Source organism: Drosophila mauritiana, chromosome X, assembly GCF_004382145.1.
Source record: "Drosophila mauritiana strain mau12 chromosome X, ASM438214v1, whole genome shotgun sequence".
Taxonomy (NCBI): domain Eukaryota; kingdom Metazoa; phylum Arthropoda; class Insecta; order Diptera; family Drosophilidae; genus Drosophila; species Drosophila mauritiana.
In genome coordinates, this window is record NC_046672.1 from 9,841,897 (window position 1) to 9,860,264 (window position 18,368).

Sequence of the window (18,368 nt, forward strand, 5' to 3'; positions counted from 1 at the left end):
TTACTTCTATCAAAATATGCATATATCTTCAATCAGTAGCATGAGTTACATGAAATAGCATCAATAAGATCAAAATTATTATAAACCAAATCCCGTATATTTAAATACTATCTCCTTGAAAAACGTTCCCTCCAGCAACTAATTTCTAAAGTCCAAAAACAAATATAAACTTACTATCTTGCCTTGGTAACTACAAACATTCCATGCTTTCCGTATCAATGGCAATCATCTGGAATCAATGAACTGTATCGGCCTTGAATTGAAAATGGAAAATTATGGACTTTAAATTAGGCAAAAGGAAATATATGCCACATATAAATCTACTTATAAACAAAAAATCAATTAAAAGGTGTATATAATATCCAACTAATGCCCATGCTAGATCTATATTTTATGCATTTTTCGATCAAATCCGGTGCATAACTACAATGTTGCAATCATCGGAGCCTACAAAGTGATTACAATTTAAAATAATCAGGCGGCAGCAGGTGCTGCTAAGTCATCAGTGGGGTCAGCTATAGGAAGGCCCCGTGTCTATTTCGTATATATGTATACACTTTATTCCGCTACCGATAGCATATACACTCATCCGATTCCCAGGCACCCGAAAACCCTTACTCAGCACTAGTGGCCGATTAAGGCCTGAGCCAGCGAAAAGCGAGTCGGAAAATGGGAAATCGCTCAGCGCAAATTGTGGTATATAAGCCACCATCGTTGGATTTGTAAAGCCAGTTCAACTCGCTCAGTGTTGAAGTCGCATCCCCAGGACCGAATCCTAAATCCGAACCATGAACCCCATGAGAGTGCTGAGCCTTCTGGCTTGCCTGGCGGTCGCCGCCTTGGCCAAGCCCAATGGCCGTACGGACAACTCCGTCAACCAGGCCCTGAAGCCGTCGCAGTGGCTCTCCGGATCCCAGCTGGAGGCCATTCCCGCCCTCGACGATTTCACCATTGAGCGTCTGGAGAACATGAACCTGGAGCGTGGCGCCGAGCTGCTGCAGCAAGTCTGTAAGTAATCCTACACGCAGAAAAAAAAACATAGAATATTCTATGGAATATATATATTCTTTGTAGACCACCTGTCGCAGATCCACCACAACGTTGAGCCCAACTATGTGCCCAGCGGCATCCAGGTCTATGTGCCCAAGCCCAATGGCGACAAGACCGTTGCTCCCCTGAACGAGATGATCCAGCGCCTGAAGCAGAAGCAGAACTTTGGCGAGGATGAGGTGACCATCATTGTGACCGGACTGCCCCAGACCACCGAGACCGTGAAGAAGGCGACCAGGAAGCTGGTTCAGGCCTACATGCAGCGCTACAATCTGCAACAGCAGCGCCAGCAGGGCAAGAACGGCAACCAGGACTACCAGGATCAGAGCAACGAGCAGAGGAAGAACCAGAGGACCAGCAGCGAGGAGGACTCCAGCGAGGAGGTTAAGAACGCAAGGACCCAGAGCGGCGACATCATTGTGATCGATTTGGGCTCCAAGCTGAACACCTATGAGCGTTATGCCATGCTCGACATTGAGAAGACCGGCGCCAAGATCGGCAAGTGGATCGTCCAGATGGTCAACGAGTTGGACATGCCCTTCGATACCATTCACCTGATTGGCCAGAACGTGGCTGCCCATGTTGCCGGTGCCGCTGCCCAGGAATTCACCCGTCTCACCGGACACAAGCTGCGCCGTGTCACCGGTCTGGATCCCTCCAAGATCGTGGCCAAGAGCAAGAACACCCTGACCGGTCTGGCTCGCGGTGATGCTGAATTCGTTGACGCCATCCACACCTCGGTCTACGGCATGGGCACCCCCATCCGTTCCGGCGATGTTGACTTCTATCCCAATGGACCTGCCGCCGGTGTTCCCGGAGCCAGCAACGTGGTGGAGGCCGCCATGCGTGCCACCCGCTACTTCGCCGAGTCCGTGCGTCCCGGAAACGAGAGGAGCTTCCCCGCCGTGCCCGCCAACTCCCTGCAGCAGTACAAGCAGAACGATGGATTCGGCAAGCGCGCCTACATGGGCATCGATACCGCTCACGATCTCGAGGGTGACTACATCCTGCAGGTGAACCCCAAGTCTCCTTTCGGCCGCAACGCTCCCGCCCAGAAGCAGAGCAGCTACCACGGTGTCCACCATGCGTGGAACACCAACCAGGACAGCAAGGACTACCAGTAAGGATGTGTCTGCTTACTCTGGACACTGGAATGGCAACTACCAACCAAAAAACAACCACCCAACCACACACACACTGTAGTCCCTAAGTTGAACCCATATTGGCCCTTTTCTTGAGATTACCTTAACATGTAACGAGCACATCGCGAAATTCAGCAAATAAACGCTCGATAAAGAGCTTAAAAATAATATTACAATTTTTTAATATTTTGGGTATCTATTTTGATCATATAAGCTACTATAATAGTCTAGGATGGTATAATCCAAAAAAGGACCAAAATCGAAAGTAAGGATCGTTGTTTGGTTTTGTAAACTTAGATTTATTTTATTGTTGTCGGTGTTTTTGTGGTGTTGAGGTCTAATCTTTTCCACTCATGGCTTGGGCTCAGATTAGAAAATAATTTGTTTAGGGTAATTTTTTTTTTTTGTGGGGAGGAGTATAGCTAGCTGGCGTTATAATAATAAACCTCAACCTGAAGCGATAACAATTAGAAATACAGCCAAGAGTTTAGGATGAGGGCTTAGGCGAGAGACTTTTGCTTATTTAACTTCGTTCTATTTAAATAGGATGTTTCCACCTTCTGATTTTTTAGTTTCAATCTTCGCTTAGTTAAGTGCACATTCCGAATTGTTAGAAATATTAATACTATATACTTGTTGGTAGCTCTAGCAGATCAATGCAAAATATGGTTGGAACCAAGGAGTTTGGGCCAAGTTGGGCCCCAAAAAGTTGGTAAAAGCGCAGGCCAAAGTGTCTTAAACATTAACTACAGTCTTTCTTAAGATACCCACTCGCTATCTTTATGTACATTCCACACATTTTGTGATCGTTCTCTCTCTATATATATATATTTTTTGTTTGCTTCGGTATATTCACAATATTCGCTTGTTTAAAATTAGTTTTGATTTATCTTTTATAACAATTTCATTGTTTAGATTTTGTTTACTGTGAGTGGAAGCAGTTTTTGTTTTCATTTCTTTGAATATTTGGTTTTCAGGCTACTTTAACTACGTTAATAAATATTCCTATATCATATCATAATCAATTTATTTAGCTTTGAGGCCGAACTAAAGCACAAGGCATTTTGCCGTTTATTTAAAATGTTTATCAAACGTTTTTTACGGTTTTAAATATATATATATATTTATATATCTATATATAGATCGTTTGGTGCGCTCTACAGTGCAAAATATTTGCTCAATTATAAAATTGTTTCACAGTTTGTTAAATCTTTCAAACGGAACCAAAACAAGGACAAGTTCGAACGATATAGTCCGGTATCTATATGGACTATCAGAGATCTGTTACAATCGACTAATTTAATTTTAAATATTATAAAACCAGTTACTAGTACAGAAAAGCATTAGTTCGGGCTAACAGACAAACGGACTAGTTATAAGGACATTTATCTTGATTAGTACTTGGTAACAGATCTCTTTTGGAGAATTTTTGAGGCTCTAAGCTAACTTGTACGCTAAATTCTGTCGTCTATATCTGGATCTGAATAATCCAGTGGCTGTAACTCAGATGGCGTGTTTAACTAGACAAAATACAATGTGGGCTTTATGGCTACGAGCTTCAGCAAATTCATGATGGTTAATAGCTGGGTTTTGGTGTTTCGTGTGCTTTATGGTAAATCCTTACAATGTTCGTTCAATTGAATTTGTATCACAGCAATATATTTGTTTTGGTTTATATTTATAATACGTGTATATATACTATATAGTTGTGATTCGGGGCATAGAAGCAATGCAATGAGCTATAAATCAAAATTTCTGGCGATTTCTGGCGTTTCTTTTTTTGTTTGGTATTGCATAGTTGAAGCTTGGACAGGAAACCGAAATGAAAACGAAATATTCGATCGATCGATAAGCTCTCTCTCATTTCTATATCTATGTATATGGTGTGGAGATGGATCCTAACTATCCAATCAAGCCGCAATGCAACAACCTTGGTGACCAGTGTTTGTACTCAAATACGTCTCAAATACGCTTGATGGTGGGACCGGTGAAGAAGACGGAGACTTTGCGCTTGAACCGTTCCATGGTGGGTTCGTGCTCCTCCTCGTAGTCGTCGTCATCATCGTCGTCCTGCCGCCGGAGGTGGTGGTGGTGGTGCTGCTGCTGCCGCTGCTGATGGTGATACTGGTGGTGGTGGCTCTGGTTTTGATGGCGGTGGTGCTGCGGTGGCAAATGCAAACGCGGCGGCGGAGGCGTTCGATGGTGCTGGCCAAAGATGATGGTGCGCGGAAATGGCATGGCCACATCGTCATCGTCATCCTCCCCAGCATCCTGATCGCCAGCACCGCCCACATGACCTTGGCCACCAGGCTCTGGTCCGCCGTCCGACTCGCTGAAACCGGGATTAAGTATTATGTTCGGTATGAGCTCAATGCTGTCCCAACCATCTTGCAGTTCTTTTTTAAGTCAAATCGGAAGAAGTTTACAGATTATTGTTATATAGATATTAATTCAAAAAGAAGAAGGAGACAGAGAGCGGAAGAAGAAATAGAGAGAGAGAGAGAGAGAGAGAGAGAGAAGAAAAAACATTTATTAGGATTATTTTTGATAATTGTTCTCTACATTACCTCGTTTGCTAGGGATTTTTGTGTTGTCTGTGTCGGTATGTGAATGTGTGTTTCGGGGTGTTTTATTTTATTTTTCTGAGTGTAGCTGTGCAACAGTTTAACACAAATATTTACAGGCGGCGCTCCAGCCAAGTGTCACTCAAAAAACGCGACACTTTAGCCCCCAAGCGTCGCACAGGGCGTATGCGTAATGCAAGCAACAACTTTGTCTCTCTATATAAGTGTGCCCACAGCAGTGTCCAAAATAATAGGTATTTAAATTGTACATTTTTTTTTAAATGCAAGTTTTGCCAAGCGCCAATAATCAAAATTAATAGAATTTATGAACAACCTGCAAGCTTCAATTAATATTATAAATGTACTTGTTTTATTTTGAACACCGTTGTTTATGCGTATGGTATAGTGTTTTATATATCTCGTATGTTTCTGTGTGTTCTTTTGTGTGCATTTTCTATTGAAATCCAAGCTCGAGTGTTCTCAAAACAAAAATAAACAGCATTTCAACGGAATATTACATACAATCCACCCTTTTGGTTTTTTTTTTAAACATTTAATTGTCGTGCTCTTACGGGTTTTATCGTTGCAAATGCAAATAACACAATAATATTCGGTAAAGTACATACACGGTTACAACATTGATAAAGCATTTTCATTGGTCTAGGCATTTTACAATATTCATTCGGTAAAATGTTGTGGCTTTTCCATTTGCATCTAAAGCTTAAAACTGGTTTAGACCTCTAGACGGTTTTTAGTTTGATTTGGTTTCCATTGATTGACTTTTGGCTACAAGTGCAGGCTATCACAGTTTAAGTGCTTAAAGCTTTTCATATACTCTTGGTCTAGGACTGGATTTGGATTTAGTTCATTTAAAGGGAAATACAGCGTTCATTACTTAGGGCTAGGCTCTATTTAAGAGAGTATATGTGGGGAAATACATACGATAAACTTATCCTGCGGCGCTAAATAATTTTCGATTGCAATGCGAACTAGATTTTCACAATTTAATTAAGCAACTTGAATTAAAATATTTATAATGTATTTCTACTGTTTAGACTAGCTGCTTCTACTCTTATCTAATGAAAATATAACCTATTCATTTCTACAAATAATTGGATCTACTCCTTTTACTATGAGCAAAATGTCTAAACGAATCAACATTTGATTTGTCCGCCGAGATTCTCATAGCAAATACATTTATGTAGGCAATTCGCATTGTAATTATATTTACAGGTCACAGGAGCCATTTGTACACACATATGTATATGGCGTTTAGTATATAAGGGGACTTAAATATAATACATATAAACAACATCCAACGGCAAAAGCAAACATTTTGCGTTCGGCTGGCAAACATAAAAACTAAATGCGGTTAAACACAACGTTTGGATATTATTAATTATTAACAACAATAGCAGCGGCAACAACAACAGCTATGTAGCATTAACGACAACAACAACAACGACACCAATAACATTGAAATATAGCCATAACAAAACTGAACAATGCAGGTAAAATGAATGTGTGAATTTAACAACCAATGGAACCGAAAACAAGCCAAATGGGAACTAAAAAAATGTCTTATAGTTACGCAAAAGAGACGCAAATAAATTAAATAACAGGTGAATTGTTGCTCATTATCTCGGGAATTGTTTGCAGTTCTTTTCAACTGGGGATATATATGTATCTATATATATAGACTCTGCAGTTGGAGCTGGATTTATTTGGAAGCTAAAGCTGGAGTTGATCGACTTAGTCTGTACCCATTTGCGCCGACTGATAGCACTCCTTGGAGAGCACAATGCAGAGTCCGATCGCTAATATCACAAGGGTTCCGAGCACTATGCTGACGGCCACTATCCAAATGCGTGGATCGAAATTGTCTAGGTCGGGTTTTATAAGGCGTATAAGATCTGGATATCGGGCGTGACAGAGACAGAGGCAGAGGCACAAAGGAGACACACCAACGAGAGCGAGAGCGAGAGAGAGAGAGAGGGGAGAGAGATATAGATGGACAACGAAAATTACCAAAAATACAAATCGAATGTACTAAACAATGAGCTATACGTTTACACTTTTTTCTGGGTTTCATTTTTTTTTTTTTTTTTTTTTTTTTTTGGTAAATAATACTGGTTCTACCAATCAAGATACTAAAGTTAGGCCAGCAGATAGGATTGCAACCAGTCAATAGGTTTTCGTTAAAGTTTGGTATTCTATTCTTCTATGATATTTAAATAATACACCATGTTATTTTCCAATTGCAATCCCCTCCGTTGGTACTTAATATATAGATGTTGACACCAATTGGAAATTAGGAATGATCAACTACCGTTTAGAATTACAGCTTACACATTTAAAGTAGAATATCAAAGTTGTACGAAAATATTAGTCATAATCAACATAGTCTAGCCTGGTTTGAACCTAGCCTAGCCTAGCCTAGCCTAATGGAGCCTAAGATCTCTAGGATTCGAATGGGTGGTTAATCAAGCAGGCAGTGCCCGGAGTACTCACCCTCCTCCTTGGTCTCCGGCAGCGTGGTCACATTGGTGGTGACCACCTCGCCGCTGCCCAGTTCGTTGTTGGCCCATATCCGAAACTCATAGGTGGTGTTGGGTGCCAGGCGATAGACCTCCATTTGGCGCTAGAACAAGTTTCAGTTAGATTAAACTGCAACTATGCATAAGACTGTCTATATATCTGACCATAAAGAAAGATGTCCTAGATACTCACCACATTAAAGGCTATGTTGATGGGATCCATCCTGCTCCAGGCGTGCTCGAAACTGGCATTCGCCGGCGGGGTCTTGTAGGAGACGTTACGGTACTCCGCCGTAAAGCTGCGCACCGGATAGCCACCGGATTGGGTCTTATTGAAGCGCCAGATGAGGAAGCCCAGTATGGTGGAGGCCTTGAAGTATAGCTGCGACACTGGACCCGGAACGGTGCGAACGATGAGCTTGGTTCGCTGGTGGGCGAGGTACTCCACTTCCTCCTCCATTTCGGCTTCCTTCGGCTGGTCATCCGTGGGGGATACGCTTTCCCCATGGCCACCATCCTCATCCTCCAGTGGCCTCGTCTCTTTCTCCTGCTGATTTTGCGGTGAGGTAGTTGCTGATGTTGCTGTTGTCGATGGGCGTGGCACCGATGCGAAGCATACGTAGATTCCCGCATCCGTGGTGCTCACATTTCGCAGGACGAGAACACGACCAGTCTAAAATGGGGTATTTATCTCAAAAGTATATCTCCGTTTCTGGAGAGGAATCCCCATTGATTTACCTGAACTATCGTGCTGTTGTTGCCGTGCTCTTTCACCCACATTATGTTTCCCTGGGCTATGCACGGTATGCTCACATTGCCGCCCTTGTCCGTCGCGTATTCGTTGTACTTGATCGTCGAGCTGAGTACCGTGAGCACTGCAAATAGTTACAGAATGATACGCAAATTAGCATTGAGCTTATATACTCATATTACTCCTAATGGTCTTAGAGCATTAAAATCAAAACTATTGATACAATTTATAGGAATAGTTGACCTTTAACTCTATTGGTTATGAGTCCCGGTAAGAGAAAACTTTCGAACAATTGGGGTCACCAAACATTGGCGCTTCTCCCTTTCGATAAACTTAACCCAATTACGCGCTAGATACGATCTCGTAGCACCTCCATTTTGATTAATTAAACGATAGTTAGCCAGGTGGAAATGTGGATCCCTCAGTTGGTAGCCCAATGTCGCTGTGGCTGGAACACTTTCTAACTGGCTACTTTCAGCTATGCGGGCTGGTTTGTGGCTGGAGTGGCAGTCGTTTGGGCCGCCTGTTGAGCAGTACCTTCCTGGTGCTAATATTGATCGAACTGGTCGGTGAAATGGAAAAATACTTTACAGAAGAAACGCCAGATAATGAGTCCGTGCCCGCGTACTTTGCAAAGGTCATCATGGGCGTTAATATGGCCTACAAAATGATCCATGCTTGGATTGCCTTTTCGGCCCTTTTCGAATGCCGGCGCTTCCGTTATCTGCTGGAGGAACTGCCTCCGGTCAAGGCGACACCCTTTATATATAGGCATTTGATCCTGGAATTCATACTATTCGCGTGCAATGCATTCCTCGTCTTATCCGAGTATACGATTCGTGGCATTTATTTGGAGAATCTGCGGTATGCCTATAGCCTTCAGGCAGTTCGTGCACGCTATCTGCAAATGATGGTGCTGGTGGATCGTTTGGATGGCCAGCTGGAACAGCTGCATCATAGGGTCATATCCGGGTCCTCGGATTACAAAACTCTCAGACTGGACTATGCCCATCTGGCGAAAGTGACGCGTTCGTTGTCAAATCTATTCGGTCTCTCGTTGCTCCTGCTGAATGTTCTTTGTCTGGGCGACTGGATCATCGTTTGCAATGTGTACTTCATGGTGGCATATCTGCAGGTATTACCTGCCACCTTGTTCCTCTTTGGCCAGGTCATGTTCGTCGTGTGCCCCACCCTCATCAAGATCTGGAGCATCTGCGCCGCCTGTCATCGGTGTGTGTCCAAGGTAGGTTATCTAACTATTTCATATGTGCACAGGTTAGCAGTAAGTGAGACTTATTTCCTTCTAGTCCAAACACCTGCAACAGCAACTGAAGGATCTACCAGGACAAACGCCCTTGGAAAGAAGTCAAATCGAGGGATTTGCCCTGCAGATCATGCAGGATCCTATACAGATCGATGTCTGCGGCATTTATCACCTCAACCTGCAGACTCTAGCGGGGGTATACAAATACAAAAAGATTTCCCCTATATATACTATACATCTTTCAAATATTATCCAACTCATACAGATGTTCTTCTTCATTCTGGAGGCCCTGGTTATATTCCTGCAGTTCGTGTCCCTCGTGCGGACGTAGGCCACGGACTAATAAATCATGGGGACTGGGCGATATATCGGGGTCAGAGGTCAGAGCGGTGGGAACATGCAACATGATTTGCTTGCCAAAAGGAACAACAGCAACAAAAGAAAGAAAAAAAAACAGCGAACACCAAAGGCGGTGGCAAAAAAAATGCTTCAATTAAACGTTGTTGTATTTCTGCATGCAGAAAATGCTGAAAATGTTGCTGCGACACGCGAAGGTCATACACACACTACTTACATATTTATGACGCTGCCTGTTTCCGCTTCTTCTTCTTCTTCTCATTCACGTTCGACAGGAAACAAGAATAAAAAAAAAAGCAGTAGAAAGAACAACAATAAAACGCCAATGGCAACGTCATTGCTCATATTTTATTTCTAGCTTTCATAGAAACATGATTTAAGAAGGGGTTAAGCAGGGCATTTCAGCGGATTGAGATGTGGCGGCACTAATAAAGAAAAAAAGTGTAAAAAAAAATGATATACAAATGATTTAATTATAAACCAAATTACACTACCTTGCTTAGATTGTGACGAGTGGCTCACTCAATGTGAATTAAACTTGTATAGCTATAATATATTTTCGTTTTCTGTAGCACAGATATATCTGCAAACTTTGCCACTACACGAACGTAATAAGATTGCTTTTTTAAAGTTGGCCATTTCTCGCGGGTAAGTAAAACCGAGCACAAGGCAAACAAACATTTGCCAAACACACATTCCCACATAACATATACGAAGCAATTTTAAGTTCAACCTTGTCCAAGTTGGGGGCAGATGTAAGTCACTCAGTCAGTCAGTCAGTCATCCATAATGTTGATAAAGTTTCGCACAAGACAAAAATGGCCATAATAAGTTTGCACTGCCTGGCAGGAAACTACTGGCAGGTGTGGGGTATGGTTACTACATGGTGTATTTTTGTTGTTCCTCAGGAGCACGAAAACAAAAGTTAGCCCATGTGGGGTTATGTAAGGAGCAAGCTGCTTGCCGAAAAGTATGCAACACCCCCTGGAAAATCCACCCACAGCACCACCACCACCACCACCACCATCATCATCATCATCCCCTGCTGACGTCAGTTAATTGATTTCAACACGAATCCAATGGGGACGCCTAAATTCACACGCAGAGAAAGGATCACAGCGCGATTAAACTAGTTAGTGGACATTAAGAAGATGTTGGTACTAAAGTAGAACACCACTCATATCCCCAACTCACATCAGCTAATAACTTTGAAATAGTTTCAATAAATTCCACTTTCTATAAAGTAATGTAATTGTAATTTAAAGGAAATGCAATACTTGATAAGAAACGTAGCATGATTATTGAATATTCTTAATAGCTTAAGTTTCGACGATTTGCGTTATATTCTCACATTAGAGAAACCCATTAGTAAACCCCTTTATATGCATTTTGGCCCAGTGCAAGGCCACTCAATCAGTCTGCTGTTCAATCATTCACTTTTGTCGATGGGCAAACCATCAATTGTCGAGCGATTTAATTAGGGCACCCCATGGGCTTTTTGGCCGTGACGCATTTTGGCCAGTTGCCTATTTTTAGACGCGCTCTGCATTGATTTTGCCATAAACACAGGCCATCCAAGCGGAGCCACGAAAACCACAGTAAAAAGCCCAACCAAAAACAACTCGGCGATAAACGTAACCCAATCCCAGTCTGAACCCTCCCATACCAATCCTTCAGCTCAACAATCCACCGCCCATCGAGAAGCAAAAGTCAAGAGACAATGGCCAAAACAAGCATAGAGATCCGGGCAAATAAATCCGGAGACAGACGGGCGGGCGACACCTTTTGTTTCTTAACCGGATGCGGAACCCCTAGTTACCAACTATTTACCCCGACGACTGATTGGCTGGAATTTTCGCGGAAGGGTGCGGAAAATGAGGGGCGAAAATTAGTGGGTGGTGGCTGGGCGGTTGTGTTTTCGCTATTAGAAAGCTGGAAAAAGCAACAGCGAATGCAACTGTGGAAATGTAATAAAATAAAAATGTTTGCCAATTGGTTTAGCAGTGAAGGACTGACTCGTGATGGTTTTTCACCAGCCCCTCCTGACTTTCTTTTCCTTTCACCCACTTTTTGGTTTTTCGTTTTTCCTTTTTCCCCCCTTTTAGTTTTATTCCCACGATGGCCAACCCCAAAAGCAACCACAACACCACTTCGGAACGCTTTTCATGGAATTGCGCTTTTCTGTAATTAATTATTTAAGCACTCGGCTCGATTTGTGCCAAACTAGGGGGACGTTTATGTACTAGATTTATAATTTTTATTATTACATGAATTTTAATAAGATTTTAAATAGTTTCATACGAATATTTTTCTTAAATTATGCATTTTTGCACCAACTTCGTTGAACTTCACCTGTATTTTCTGCCCTTTTTTTTGCCACACGTTTTTCCCCTAATGCGGCCATTTTACATAATTTGCACTTCCAACTATAGTATATCCCGCGTCCTTCCTCCGCGGGCTATATCCTCGGATATGCTGCTCAGATCGGCGATTGAAGCAACAAGCGGCGAAATAAACTTTTGCTGATGGCACCCAGCTGGGATATCGAAGCAGAATGGCCACAAATGGAAAAATGGAAGAGTTCAAGGGTCGCCGGAGGGGCAAAATTTTTCAAGCATCAACTTGAGTATCTGTGCAAGTCGAGCTGAAGTCGAGTCCTTTGAAATGTATCCTCCTTCTAAACAGGTTTGTTTGTCGGTTTCGGAATTCAAATTTTAAAGATAAAAAGTGCAGCTTTAAAGGGCGGAAAATCACGCGAACAGGCATCAAAAGCAGAATATTATGCCATTTAGGCGGATTTCTTTAATTTGCACATTAAATTTGTTAAAAAAATAAAACGTTTTTCGTTTTTAAGAGCTGTTTCATTGTTAACAAGTATTTAAAACTAAAAGGTATATATCTTAGAAAGATGATGGAAGCAATATTAATTAACTATTATATTGGTTCATGCTCTCTCTCCTTTATTTAGTTAGTAGTTATTAACATCTAACTCGGTTTGCATAACTCGGTTTGTACTGTGCAATCTGCTTGTAAATAATTTAATTGTGGTACAATAAACAAAGGTACGTGGCTGGTGAATAATGGATTGATTTCACATCGGTTAATGAAGAGTGCCAGCAATCGTGTCCTGGAAAATGCCATCCTGAGAGCCGTGGCAAGTTGACTACGTCAGTTTTCAGTGGAATTGTGTGTTGCAATATTTATGACTCCCACATGGAGTGCCGATTGCATTTCGTGTCACCGGCAAGCGCCCAAAAACCCACTTCAAGACCCCTTAACACACGAGCCAAACCAAACAACAACATTTTGTGTGGGAATACACAGAAAAAAAATGTAGTAAAGAAGTGATATCATATTCTGAAGAAATCAGTATCATTTTCGCGCTAATTAATCGTTGTCAAACTAACAAAGTCAAGTTCATTGCTCAAAACAAGTTAAACACATGTGCCCGTTTTAATGTACAATTTACAGTCAGTTAAATCCTCGTATAAACGGGTAATTTAGCTAATATATTTCAGCATGATTTTGTTTTCGACTTTCCAATAGTCGTTAATCTTATTCTCTGTGCACTTATACGACAACCCTGACATTTTTATGGCGCTTAATAATGCATTTGGCTTAGAACGACCACACAGAATGTCCATCGATTCCTGCACAGACAACAAATAGTGGGCAAAAAAGGGGTGAGAGTGTGTGGGCGGTGGGGGGTATAGCAATGGAGGAGTGGACAAAATGCAGTTTAAGCCAGAGGACCATTAAATTGGAATTTCATAAAGCTTTCAGGCATAAGTGCGCACAACAGGGGTTAAGCATTGTGGCCCGGGGGTTAAGATCGGGGGGCACGGGGCACGAGTGTCAGCAGCAGCTGTTGCCCTCAAAAGCAGACTATGCGATTATTCTGCTGGCACAACAAAATAGTTGAATATACAGAGGTGGTCAAAAGTATTTACACAACGAGCTTTTTTTTCAATTAGTTGACAATTGAAAAAAAAGCTCGTTGTGTAAATACTTTTGACCACCTCTGTACATATGGCACAATATATGGCTGGAAGGCAATGGCAATGGCAATGACAATGAAAACAAAAGGGGAAAATGTGCTGGGCAAATAACAGCGGGCAATCAATAATGGGAAATTAGTGTTAAAGCCATTTAAGTCCAATATATTGGAAGATGGCACAGAAAAAAGAGTTTCGAAAATATTCAATCAAGTTCTTTTTCAATAAAACTGAAAACTCCATTAACAATTTGAGCGCACAAAGTGACCCTAAGCTTCTAGGTTTTTTTCCAATTATTTTCTAACGAAGTACTGCAATTTTCGGCCTGCGGTTGGTAAAATTCGATGCTTAAAACCACTGAACTGAGATGCAATTCTAAAGACTTTACATTCCAGTGAATATCTTTAAAAGGTGTGCATTCAAAAATGCAAATATTTCCCTGCTGCACATGAAATTCTTGAATGGTCAAAGTGAAATGCAATCTCCCATGGCCAAAATGCCACGAATGCGGCCAAATCAAACGACAGAAACAACCGAAAGGCAGACACTTGAATGCGGGGAAAATGGGAAAACCTGAACAAAAGAGTCATTCAATGCTCTTGTTTTCCCTCCCATTTTACGTTTATTTCCAGCTACATATCTAGTATATATAGTATGCTCTTGACCAAAAGCCGGGGAAAAAGTCTAGGAGCAAAGCGACGGAAAGTGCTGAAGACTTTCGCAGCAATTCCCCGAGTCACTTTATTATTATTATTGCCCACAGGCGGAATTGCTGCACAGCAGCGGCAAACAAAATAAAATGCCAGAATTAATTAAAATTCATAATTAGTTGCATTTTGCATGCCAACGGGCCACGACGAGGTCACGACAAGAGCTAATCCAGCGCCTGGCTCAACTCGGGTTTCTTCACCCACACCACAGCACAGTGGTCGAAAGGCAGGCGAAAATGGCAGAAGTTCCAAAAGAAAGTTTGCATATATCCATGAAAAAGGCCAAATCAAATCCAGCAGAAAAGCAGACATCATTTAAGCCATTGCAATTTCTCCGATCAGCTTACAAACTTAATTAGGAGTGAAAACCCAATGGAAACTATTTCAGACCACTGTGACCATTCCATGGCAATTCTCATTTCGTACTTTATTTGCTTTGTCGTAGAAACCAGACAGCAGATGAAGGGTGAAATGATGGTTGGCTGGCTTGTTGGGTGGCGAAGGGAGGGACATGGGACTGGGGACAGGACCTTCTCCGTAATGATGTCCTCCGCCCTTGCCGACCCTGCCCACTTGTTGAAGTTGTTGTTGTTGTTGCTGTGCCCGTCGTACTTCTAGTTCCATTCGGTTGGCATAATTGCAAAATGCACTTTTCCATTGCCTATTTCGAAGGATTTCATGTGTGAGCCCCTGTGTTCCAGCGTAGCAATTAAAATCGGGAGCAAACAAAAATAATCAAATAATGCTGCCCCTTATTGTCGGCCCCTCGAATCAGCCGACCAAGCGGAAAATCAATGCAAGGGAAATCAAATTCACAAACGCTCTATTAAAAAAATAAGTGAGCTAGTGTGGGTAAAGTGGATGGGTGTGTGTGTGTGTGGGGCACTCGTCCTTTTTTTTGGCATTGACATTGAAAACCCGGTTCCCCCAACAAACCACACTTTCTTGGAGCTATTGTCTTGTTATACCCTTTAAGGCAGACGAGGTCCTTGGCTAAGCTTACATAACATAAAACCGCATTTATATAATAATTCAAAGCCCTAACTAAATATTTTCTTATATCAAATATTTCAAGTATAATAATTTCCAGTATTAAATAATTTATTAAAATTTCCCTGCTTTGCAACAACACATTGAGAGTCTCAAATTTCCAAGGATAAATGCCAGAAGAAGATGTTTTGTTTTTTACTGCATTCTCTTGGACATTCTTGAAAAGGCTTTCAGACCTGCAGAGGATTTGGGGGTACCTCCCAAAAAACTTCGCCACTTTTTAAACCTGCTGAATGCATTCATGAATATTAAGGGCTTTCTTTCGTCCCCATAAATTCCGAAAAACAGATGAAAACTTTGGCGCAACTTTTCGGTTAGAGCATTCGCAGCAACGATGTTGCCCCAAAGTTGTTACCCCTTTCAAATGGCAAATGGCACCTTGTGGCCCGGGTGGCAAAGTGTCTAAAAATAGTGGCAAAGCCCTTGTTGCATGTGTTTCGCATGCTCTCGGTGGTACAGTTGTTGTTGTCGAAGTGCTGAAACCGCAGTGTTGGTTCAACAAAAGTGGGAATTCAATTTTGATTGGAGGCAGAGGCAGCATACTTGGCCGCACGTCCTTGACGGCAGCTATCTACCAGGCGATCTCCTTGGCTCGTTAATTTGCCAAAAAGTTTGCCAAATTGGTAGCCACACTTTGGCCAGAAACCCCCATCCCAAACCCCCTCGAGAAAACCTCGACAATTATGTGCAGAAAAATCAATTTGTCCAAATGAACAGCTGTGGAAGTTTTGTCTTGGCAAACAGCACCACTGTTTCATCGCCTTTTGTTTTAATTAAAAGCAAACATTTCCAGCAACGACGACCATTACCAAATAATGAGTTTGGCCAAGCCAACTGCCCCCAACATTCGCATATTTTTTTTTTTTTTTTTTTCGTATTGAGAGAGTGGGAATGCGGCATTACGCGGTGAGTTTTCACTGTTGCAGTAACAATTCAAGGATTTATACGCAATTTGCATGCAAATCAAGCTGTTCAGGCCGCTCGGGTGGCCCACTAAATGGGTGGGGATTAATAAAGGGTCTGCGGGTGGGTTGGTTAGATTGAGCCCAGGATTAGGGACCCTCCGACTGAGATTTATTATCCTGCGCGTCTGTGGGTGGTTCAATCTGCACTGAGATTCATGTCACATAAACGGCGATTTAAACAAGTGCGGAAACAACCGAAATGAACCATTTGGAAAATGTCCTGATTTGCAGGATACAAATGAAGTTAGTGAAACATTATAGCCGGCTTACGAATAAATTTACTGAAAAGGATTTGGTTTCGGAATAATATATTTTATACATGATTTTTTTACTTCGTTTGATATGTTTAAACTTCATACATGTATAAATCAAATTTACCCAAATCCCGCAAGCTTAAGCTAAATTTTCACAATTTCCCGAGATCCCTGAAAACCCATCGGAAATTCGTCCACATAAGCCGCAATTTATTATGCCCTCTGGCGGCGATACATCCCCACTGGACTCCAATTGGGTCAGCGGTGGTCCGGCTCCCCAAGCTCATGCTGTCCAACTGGACACGCATTAATCCCAATCGGACGGGCAATCGGTCCGCAATGGGGGAGTTATGTAAAGTGTCAAGTGCTTACCTTGGGTGAAAAATAATAGATTAAACGATGACAACGTTAGCACGGAGCTGGAAGTGGACGACATGCTTCCATAGCACGCTCGAAGCACGCTTTACATAAGCCTCCTCTGGCTCCTCTTCCTGCTCGCTTTATCACCCCCTCCCTTTTGACCAAAGCCGGCTGCACAGCAATCAACAACAAAGGCACAGGCACGGCGAAGACAAAAAAAAATGGAAAGGAAAAATAAATAAAACTAATAAAAACAAAAAAGCAAACGGCGACGACGCGCCAAAAACAACAAACCGAAAGCAACAACAGCAAATAATACGAAAAGTTCTTTTGCTGATTTCTTTCTCCTATTTTATCCCCTCACATTTACAGTTACTCCTATCGCGTGCTTCTGCCTTGTTGTTATTTTCTTACGGCTCTCTTGCCACCTCTCTCTCTCACACTCTCGCTCTTCCTCTTTCGCGACTCCTTTTGACGTAACTTCAAAGTGCGGCTGCTGATTTTTGGCGATTTTCGCACTACGCGAATTCTTCGGAAGTTGCAATTGAGTAATTGAGTAACTGTTGTACTGTACTACATCTATGGAACTTGAAAAAAAAAAACACGCAGTATTTGGTGGTTTAATTCAGCTGCAGTTCGGTGTTTGGAGAGTTGTTGTTGATAACGGGACACTGAATTCGCTCGCCAACCGCCGCTCATGTACCGTTGCGTTCGAGTTGCGTTGCTCGACTGAAACAGAAATTGAAGCGCTTTTAAATCGGCTTCGTGCCAGGGACTCGGAAAATCGCCCGCCAGAACTTGGCCTTCGGCTATTTACCCGCCAGATCTGGCCATTTGCTCAAAACAATAGCCAAAACGAATATCCTTACGGGGCGCTCATAAGATTGCTACAGAAAGTGTTTATCTCTCAAAAGAGAACAGAACAGCATTTTATTTTGGATAACTCCTCTTGAATTCGAAAATAAACGAACTTTGAATGCAAGGCGAACATTCTTTTTCGAAGTTATTTTTTAAAAATATTATACCCATATTTCATTCGGTATACATGTATCAAATATGGTCAGCTCTTTTGTTTTAGCTATTTTAAAAAGGTTTTTATAAATAATTAGATGTTTTCTTTCTTTTGAACTACACTGTTTTTTTTTTGGAACATTCGACATTTATACACAAGCACTTTACATTTCGTCGAGCAACCACAATTTTATATTATTTGTAGCCATAGAACTGCAATCTATCATTCAGCTATTTATTTCAATTCAATCATCACTGACTGTCAATGGATTCGTGCTCTTGAGAGTGGGTGCGAGCCATTGGTGACTACTGGAGCTGCTCCTCCCGATCCAACCCCAACCCCTCCCCAACCGCCCCG

At 42.1% G+C, this 18,368-nt stretch overlaps 3 protein-coding genes across 7 annotated transcripts; 2 read left to right on the forward strand and 1 right to left on the reverse strand.

Moving 5' to 3' along the window:
• Positions 1–174: 174 nt before the first annotated feature.
• LOC117146815 lies at positions 175–17,744 on the reverse strand. 5 transcript variants are annotated; one of them, XM_033313364.1, is made up of 7 exons: positions 17,364–17,744; positions 17,012–17,170; positions 8,032–8,168; positions 7,487–7,966; positions 7,268–7,397; positions 6,520–6,669; positions 2,547–4,588 (listed from the first exon to the last, which is right to left on the reverse strand). In XM_033313364.1, exons 2-7 carry the CDS (start codon positions 17,073–17,075, stop codon positions 4,155–4,157), a joined length of 1,395 nt encoding a protein of 464 aa, XP_033169255.1. In that variant the 5' UTR covers positions 17,076–17,170; positions 17,364–17,744; the 3' UTR covers positions 2,547–4,154. The 5 variants fall into 5 exon arrangements, with proteins under 5 accessions (XP_033169259.1, XP_033169255.1, XP_033169256.1 ...); XM_033313365.1 differs by having other exon boundaries at positions 17,703–17,720; XM_033313368.1 differs by lacking the exons at positions 2,547–4,588; positions 6,520–6,669 and adding an exon at positions 175–253 and having other exon boundaries at positions 17,364–17,742.
• Positions 731–2,312, forward strand: LOC117146817 (vitellogenin-1). The gene is made up of 2 exons (XM_033313371.1): positions 731–1,008; positions 1,075–2,312. Exons 1-2 carry the CDS (start codon positions 789–791, stop codon positions 2,172–2,174), a joined length of 1,320 nt encoding a protein of 439 aa, XP_033169262.1. The 5' UTR covers positions 731–788; the 3' UTR covers positions 2,175–2,312.
• LOC117146818 (putative gustatory receptor 9a) lies at positions 8,326–9,746 on the forward strand. The gene is made up of 3 exons (XM_033313372.1): positions 8,326–9,287; positions 9,352–9,504; positions 9,574–9,746. The coding sequence occupies exons 1-3, from the start codon at positions 8,481–8,483 to the stop codon at positions 9,637–9,639; spliced, it is 1,026 nt and encodes a 341-aa protein (XP_033169263.1). The 5' UTR covers positions 8,326–8,480; the 3' UTR covers positions 9,640–9,746.
• Positions 17,745–18,368: the final 624 nt, after the last annotated feature.

What these genes read in the sequence shown, in the direction of transcription:
- LOC117146818 (XM_033313372.1), top strand. Translation starts at nt 8,481, where the DNA reads ATGTCGCTGTGGCTGGAACACTTTCTAACTGGCTACTTTCAGCTATGC. An exon ending in GTCATCGGTGTGTGTCCAAG is followed by an intron (nt 9,288 to 9,351) that starts GTAGGTTATCTA and finishes ATTTCCTTCTAG; the next exon opens with TCCAAACACCTGCAACAGCA. An exon ending in ACCTGCAGACTCTAGCGGGG is followed by an intron (nt 9,505 to 9,573) that starts GTATACAAATAC and finishes CAACTCATACAG; the next exon opens with ATGTTCTTCTTCATTCTGGA.
- LOC117146815 (XM_033313364.1), bottom strand. Translation starts at nt 17,075, where the DNA reads ATGTCGTCCACTTCCAGCTCCGTGCTAACGTTGTCATCGTTTAATCTA. An exon ending in TCAACATAGCCTTTAATGTG is followed by an intron (nt 7,398 to 7,486) that starts GTGAGTATCTAG and finishes AACTTGTTCTAG; the next exon opens with CGCCAAATGGAGGTCTATCG. An exon ending in GCCGGAGACCAAGGAGGAGG is followed by an intron (nt 6,670 to 7,267) that starts GTGAGTACTCCG and finishes CCCGATATCCAG; the next exon opens with ATCTTATACGCCTTATAAAA.
- LOC117146817 (XM_033313371.1), top strand. Translation starts at nt 789, where the DNA reads ATGAACCCCATGAGAGTGCTGAGCCTTCTGGCTTGCCTGGCGGTCGCC. An exon ending in CGAGCTGCTGCAGCAAGTCT is followed by an intron (nt 1,009 to 1,074) that starts GTAAGTAATCCT and finishes TATTCTTTGTAG; the next exon opens with ACCACCTGTCGCAGATCCAC.